Source organism: Procambarus clarkii, chromosome 34, assembly GCF_040958095.1.
Source record: "Procambarus clarkii isolate CNS0578487 chromosome 34, FALCON_Pclarkii_2.0, whole genome shotgun sequence".
Lineage (NCBI taxonomy): Eukaryota > Metazoa > Arthropoda > Malacostraca > Decapoda > Cambaridae > Procambarus > Procambarus clarkii.
Window position 1 is genome coordinate 18,419,013 of NC_091183.1, and position 8,231 is coordinate 18,427,243.

General features: G+C 43.5%; 1 protein-coding gene across 1 annotated transcript in view; it reads right to left on the minus strand.

Moving 5' to 3' along the window:
• The window catches only part of LOC123762148 (uncharacterized), a 243,853-nt gene that overhangs the window by 69,732 nt on the left and 165,890 nt on the right, over positions 1–8,231 (minus strand). The window contains exon 2 of the mRNA XM_069335747.1: positions 7,710–7,924. Within this exon, the coding sequence (XP_069191848.1) occupies positions 7,710–7,924 (215 nt within the window). The remainder of the gene's footprint in view (positions 1–7,709; positions 7,925–8,231) is intronic.

Genomic DNA, 8,231 nt, shown 5'->3' on the forward strand with positions numbered 1-8,231 from the left:
CATCCCTCAGTTGCTCATTGACCTCCCTTGAGAAAGGATGCAACACTACTCCTTCCAGCATGTCCTCTTACCTCCAATTGCTTATTATAGCTCAATGTCACAAAAAAAATATATATCCTACATGAATATACACTCATCATGATCGCTGGGCACACAAACAAGCACAGGCGACCACTATATCAACGGATAAAGGAGTTTACCAGAGAATTCGTAGCTTTGGGGTGCTCCAAGATGACGTCTTCCAAGACATTAAACAAAGTTTCCTTAAACAGCCTCACGCAATGAGCTCACACAGATCTTCTGTTCTTGACTTGAGATCACACAGTCACCTGGCAGGCTCTACTCAAAGATACCTGCTTATCTTCCTCTACCTGAGGATACAACAATTTAGAATTCCACACAGGCACGACCTCCACATGGCTTGATGTCGTCTCAAAATCTTCATAAATACTGAGAAGTGACGTGCGTCACGCCCTTCACATCTTCCTCAACGGTTATGCACTGTAGCCGTCTCTTAAACACTTCATCCAGAGGCGTATTCTTCAATATTCGTAAGACACTGAAACGCAAGTCCACCTCTGATTACTGCGGCAACTCAAGTGACGTTCCGTTGTCCGTTTGCGTCACATAACATCACAAACTTTTGACATCCTATCTCTACTATCATTAACAAGATGTACATTCTCTGCCTGTAGTATTTAATTATTCACTGACATTTATTATACATATTTCTTTCTCTGACCTCTTAATTTCTGGTCAGGTAAGCAGAATAACTCGCATCAGTTAGACTCGTTTCTCCAGGCTTCCTGGGGGTCATAACACTCCCCCTTCCCTTATTTTTGAGAGTTATTCTCAGTGGCTAGGCTCATGACAAAGCGTCAGCTACTACATTATCTCGTCCTTTTATATACCTAATGATGAGGATATGCTCATGAAGTAAGATGACCCACCTAGTTAACCTTTGATATGCATGCTTCATCTTACTCAGGAACACCAAGGGATTATGGTCTGTATGCACAGTAACTGGATGTCCTCCCTCACTTACATGTATCTCAAAATGCTTGAGTGCCTGGACTAATGCCAAAGTCTCCTTCTCTACCATACTGTATGATCTCTAAAGCTTTAATAACTTCTTGGAGAAGAAAGACCTGGGGTGATAAATCCTATCCTTCTGCTGCGTCAATACAGCTCCGGCTCCTACGTCACAGGCATCCACAAACAACGTAAACGGTGCTCCAAAATTCGGCGACACTAACACAGGCACCTCAATCAATAATCTTATGGTTTTATCAAACGCCTCTTGGGATACTCCATTCCATTCCCACTTCTTATTCTTAGACAACAAACTCGTCATAGTTTGTTGTCAACGTTTGGAAAAATTCTTACAAAATTTCCTATAATATTCAATTATTCCTAAGTACCTCAACATCTCTTTCTTTCCTTTGAGTACTGAGAAATTCTTGATGACTTCAACCGTCGTCCTCACTGGAGAAACCTCCTGTTGCCCTTCCAAATACCCTATATACTCCAGTTTGGCTCTTCCGAACTCACTTTTCGCCAAGTAAATTATCATATTAGCTTTCTCTTATCGGCCGAACAAATCCAGTAGTCTGTCTATGTGCTCTCTCCAGGAGTCTGCAAATACAACAATGTCGTCGATGTACACAGCACAACACGTTGCTCTTTGCAACACCTGGTTCATCACCCATTGGAAACAGCTACTGCTAATCTTCATTCCAAACAACAATACTTTATACTGGTATAACCCATCAGACATCACAAATGCTGATATACTCTTCGCCTCTTCTGATAAGGGAATCTGGTAGTACCCCATCAACAGGTCTATCTTCGACACAAACCGTCCACTACCAATTAGATCTATACAATCATTAACTTCTCATCCACCATGGCTAGGTTGTCCATGTTGGATACCTTCGTTCCATCAGCCCTCTCTAGCTTACTGTTTTTCTCCTCCATTTCTTCTTCTTGCATTCCACACGACAAGTGTTACATATCTGTTGTCTGTACCTCCTCGGTCGTCCTCATACTTCGGTTCATCGTCCTCATGCTTCAATTTACTGCCATCATACTTTCGTCTCTTGTCATCATACTTCATTCTCTCGTCTTCACCGACGATCCCTTCTTTCATCTCCTCATTTATCTGTAACTTCATCTTCTTCAACTTCCATCAAACCTTCGACTCTGTTTTATTCCTCCATGCTTGCATTATCATCTTCTTCTCCCATTCTGCTCTACTACACAATTCTTCCCTTTTAACTCTTCCTCGTTCCCTCACAGCTTCCTCGAGTGCTGTACTACAATCAACTGTACTCGACTATATTTGTTGCTCTACCTCTTCTAGACAGTTAGTAATCATCTCTCCACACATACTTTCACATACAATCTTCTCACTTTTTCTTCTTGGCTATCACTCCTCTTCACTATCTCACCTTCAAGCTTCCCGTAAAATGTGTCAACTTCTGAAATCTCACACAACTCAATTTCCTCATCCCTACACTTCTGTTCCTGTGGATAATTTGTCACTCTACTCTCGTCCTCAGTCTGTCCACATTCTTCTTCACCTCTGCTCGAAATGGTTATCTCCACTTTCTGGCTCTTGAATTCAGCAGGCCGGGCTCTAATTAGGTCCACTCTTTTCATATTCATCTTCTCCAGCAGGGTTATCTTCACTTCTGACCTATCCCTGCCCTCGTTTTCACGAGCTGGACCTTAGCCAAACAGCCATGATATCTCCACGTGCTCTCTTCTCTCAGTGGTATCGACACTGTCATATCACCTCCAGTGTCTCCCTTGTCGGCAACCTTTGACCATGCCACTACACATGCAGGGTACACAATGGCTTTGCAGTCTTCTGACTCAACCTCTAGGATGCTAGTCAGGTCTACTCTGTCAGGTGTCCCATCAGTACCGTGGCCCTTCTAGCACAGTTTTCACTATGAGCTCCAGTAACACCTTCAAACAGTACCAGTCATTACCCAGGATCACTTGTATCCCTGAAACAGGTATGTCAGGACACACTCCCAACATCACCTCCACCGACAAATAGTCTGACTTCAGTCTGGCAGCCTATAGGGGCATGTCACTCTCCAACAATAACCCATGAACCTTTACTCTCCGACTGCCAGCTAAAATTCGATCATCCCTGATCAGGCTTCTCCAAGTCAAGCTCTGATTCACACCTGTATCTCTGAGTATACTACTTCCACTTCAGGTTGGTCTCATATGCTGACCCAATCTTTACTGGTGAATGGACCACATCTCTCGTTCACTAGGCTTCCTTTCTACGGTTTGTCCTTTATCAAACTCATACATGAGTTGTGGGGGATCACACATTGTCAGGGTCAAAACTCTCTTATCCCGTTTACAATCTCTAATCATGTGACCATATCTGTTGCATTTGTATCACCTTACTTGAGAGAAGCTTCGTCTATATCTTCCAGAGTGGCTTGGGCTCTGTCCACTCGCATTGGAGGTTCTCTACACAGGAGCACTACCTGCACTATGCTGTGTTTTACTGGACTCTTGACTCCTTGGTACATAATTATTTTTTTGCTTAAGTCCGGCAGGTGGACTCGGCAACTTTCTTTCATGGGGTTTGGGGCTAACACACTTATTTACCGGCCTCCTACTATTTTTCTCACCCCCATACTTCACTAGGTCTGCCATAATTGCGTCTCACATCACTTTTCAATCTGCTTTTCCTTAGGCTCTGATAGGCCTCTATAATCACATCTGCCCTATTTGCGGCATCTCTCATTCTTCACTCCTGCCTCTTGGATCTTGAATTTGGTCTCAGGGTGCATCATTTCTAGAAAATTCACCATTATTAACTGTTTCAAATCATTATACAATTCTACACCGACAGCTTTTATCCACCTCTGGAAATACCTTTCCAGGTCCCTCACTGTCTCGGCGAACGTGCTCGCTGTAGCCTTCATCATTTCTCAGAAGTGCTTTCTGTATGCTTCAGGGGTTAACAGAAATGAACGCAGCATGCTGCTCTTCACAGTAATCTTGGCATTTCTCCAAAGACAACTGGGTATAGGCCTCTCTGGCAACACTGGTCAGTCGTAACTGTTCTAATTAGGCCCACTCTTCCTGTGGCCACTGTTTGATGTTGGCTATCTTTTCGAAGTGCTCAAAGAGGCTCTAGGATTCCTTTGGCACAAACAGTGGAATTTTTTTTTCCTCACTCCCTATTATCTGGTGGGTGCGAAACATGTGGTGCTCTCAGGCAACCCACGCTCAATCCTATGCTCTGCCTAAGCTCTATTTGTTTTTATCTCCATTTGTTTTGTTTCTCTTTTCTTTCTCTTGTTCTAACTCCAATTTTCTTATTCTGGTTTTCTCCTTTGCTTTCTCTACCTCATCTTTCATTTGCAGTACTAACTTCAACTTCTCTAGTTAGAACAGCCTCTCCTTGTCCTCACGTTGCATTTGGAGCTCTAGATGGAACCGTTCTAAGCTCCTTTTCCGCCTACTCCTGCTACTGCGGCTTCTCCTACTACTCCTATGTGATACTTGGGATCTCACTTCATTTTTACCATCATCTTCCTTTTCACCTTCAGATCCTTTCTGGGCTCTTTGCTCTACCAGTTCATTCTTAGCTCTCAATTTCCTGAGGATCTCCTCCTTCATTCCTGCCACTTTGGATGACTTCACCTTGACACCACATGTCTCGGCAATTTGCCTTAACTGCTCTTTGGTACAACCTTCTGAATCTTCAGGCTTGCCTGACTCTACGAAAGATTACACATTCTCCATCCTGTCCTGTGGGTCTTCCCGAGAGAGAATATTTGCCTGCGGTCACACGGGCTACCTACAGCTGCAATGGGTGTGTCAGTCCACTCTCTTGGACTTAAACTATGGGTGTGTATATTCGCCTCCCGGACAGGGTGTGGGTGTGTCAATTCACTCCTGGAAAGGCTCTCAATTTTCTTTCAAGGGGGATTGGGCATTTTAACCAAATGAGCTGGTTATTGCACCAGACTGTTACTTGTGTACAGGCGAACAGGGACCCCAGCATACACCCAGATAGAAAACAGCAGACCTCGGCAGCCACACTCCCGCTACCGTCAATCGACAAGCGACGAACACCGGAGTACTTGCAGTTTACTTGATAGATCAAACTGTACGCATCTTGATCTTGGAGAGGGATTCAGTGTCACCTTTATTTAAGGGTGCAACTCCAAAACTGGCCTCGTTGTCTTAAATAAACACCCTACTCGAACTGCTGTGACCCCCCCCCCCCCTTCCCCACTCTCTCCTTGTTTGGGATGATCTCCTAAATATTCTTTTAGTGAATTATTATCCACTGTCACTTTGTCTGCAACCATGACCCTCTCTCTCTCTCTCTCTCTCTCTCTCTCTCTCTCTCTCTCTCTCTCTCTCTCTCTCTCTCTCTCTCTCTCTCTCTCTCTCTCTCTCTCTCTCTCTCTCTCTCTCTCTCTCTCTCTCTCTCTCTCTCTCTCTCTCTCTCTCTCTCTCTCTCTCTCTCTCTCACACTTTCCGGGAAACCTCACCAGAACAAGAGCAAAGACCAGCTATTAACAAACATTTAATATATAAGAATGCACACAACAAAACATAAATTATGCTATTACTATTCGACACTTTAAGCTGCTACAAACCGGTAGCACTCCAATATCATTTCCTGATTTCACCAATTATCTATATCAGGCTGCTGCCCAACTCTTGGCATATCCCCTACTGCCTCCTCACTGCTTAGGGCTCAAATACACAGCACCACAATAATATATCTTCAAGCATCAAAGAATATGAAACTCTGCTTGGGGCTGAAATACCTGGAACATCTATATAACTATCCCCAGCAAAAAAGAAATCGATCTCTCACCGTACACTGCGTCTTATATGCTAATATGCAATTAAGCACTCTTTTCATACATTAATGTGTCCACATGCTCCTCTGTTCTATTCCGTGAGTCCCACTACCACTAACATATATCTAGGTCCTCCAAAAATCAGGTAAGGCATTTCTGCAGTTCTGCCAATCTGCTGCACAACGAAATCCTACTCCAACATCAGTGAAGCTCCTCCATCGGCTCCACAAGGAAACGTATAGCTCCTCTACACTGTTTGAAGTTCAACTCCACACGAAGGAATTCTGCTCCACTTCAGGGATCAGCATACACTTATTCTCAAGCCTCGAAGTTCCTCCATTAACTTCCACACAAACCTGCAATTCCATTAACATGCCAATATAAAAAAATCCTAGCAAAACATAACTAATAAACCTATATCCCAGCACAAAATCTCTCCCTCTGATGCTGCACCACGCCGGTCCCTCTCTAGTAGGTATTCCCTAATCTTGGGCGAGTTCATTCTGGAAACATGTCTTCATACGATCCAGGGACCTCTGCCTCAGTCGCGAAGCAGGGGGCTTCCACCCGTCAGTTGCTCATTGACCTCCCTCGAGAGAGGATGTAACACTCCTCGTTCCTGCATGTTCTCTTACCTCTGACTGTTTATTTTAGCTCATTGTCACAATAAAAATATATATCCTACTAGTATATACACTTGCCATCATCGCTGGGTGCACGATCAAGCATAGGCGACCATTAAATCAACGGATAAATTAGCCTCCCATAGAATTTGTAGCTTTGGGGTGCTCCAAGATGGCGTCCTCTAAGACGTCCAACAAAGTCTCCATAAGACTGCCTCACACAATGAGCTCATACAGATCTGCTCCTGACTTGAGCTCACACAGTCGCCTAGCAGGCTCCACACATAGACACCTGTTTATCCTCCTTTTACCTGAGGATACAACAATTTAGAATTCCACTCAGGCACGACCTCCACATGGCTTGATGTCGTCTCCAAATCTTCATAAATACTGAGAAGTAACATGCATCACGCCCTTGGCAGTTTCCTCAATGGTTATGCACTGTAGCCGTCTCTTAAACACTTCATCTTATACACTGTAGCTATCTCTTAAAAACTTAAGCCAAATTCTTCAATATTCCTAAGACACTGAAACGCAAGTCCACCTCTGATGACTGCACAACTCAAGTGGCGTTTCACTGTCCGCTTGCGTCACATAATGTCACAAACTGTTGACATCCTATCGGTACTATCATTAACAAGATGCTCACTCTCTGCCTGTATTATTTAATCGTTCACTGACATTTATTATACATATTTCTTCCTCTGACCTCATAATTTCTGGTCAGGAAAGCAGAATAACTCTCATCAGGAAGACTCGTTTCTCCAGGCGTCCTTGGGTTATAACAGTGGTCCATAGATACCAGCTGACACTTCCGGGAATACTGATCTTATTCACAACTGTAGGGTGAGAAGTGGTCTCCAGACACCAACTGACACTACCAGGAATACTGACCTTAGTCACAACAGTAGGGTGGGAAGTGGTCCCCAGACACCAGCTGACACTACCGGGAATACTGACCTTAGTCACAACTGTAGGGTGGGAAGTGGTCCCCAGACACCAGCTGACACTACCGGGAATACGGACCTTAGTCACAACTGTAGGGTGGGAAGTGGTCCCCAGACACCAGCTGACACTACCGGGAATACTGACGTTAGTCACAACTGTAGGGTGGGAAGTGGTCCCCAGACACCAGCTGACACTACCGGGAATACTGACCTTAGTCACAACTGTAGGGTGGGAAGTGGTCCCCAGACACCAGCTGACACTACCGGGGAATGCTCACCTGGTGTTGGTAAATCTGATTAACCTTGAGCCGTGTAAAGTGGTAGGTGTCGCGAGCGTAGATGGTCGTTCTGGTACTGGTGGTATTGATGATTTGGAAGTTCACACTGATGGTGGTGTTGGTCTCCTGAGGTCTGTACCACAAGAACACACTTCCGTTTTGTTTGTTGAAGGTAATGTCAACGTTCTCTTTCTTTCCCAGGTCAGCACACTTGTCTGGAGAGGAGGAGGAGAAAGGGAATTGGAAAACTGTTGTTCAAGAAGATGAGATGAGGAGAAGTGAAGAAGGAATAATAATAATTATTCTTCCCTGTATATATGAAATAATAATCACGAAAAATATGTGATTATTATATTTATTTATTTATTTATTTATTTATTTATTTATTAATATATACATGAGTTCTTACATTCTTGTACATATAGCATATATTATAAATTATATATATAATATATGCAATAACCTTGTTCACATATATATATATATATATATATATATATATATATATATATATATATATAT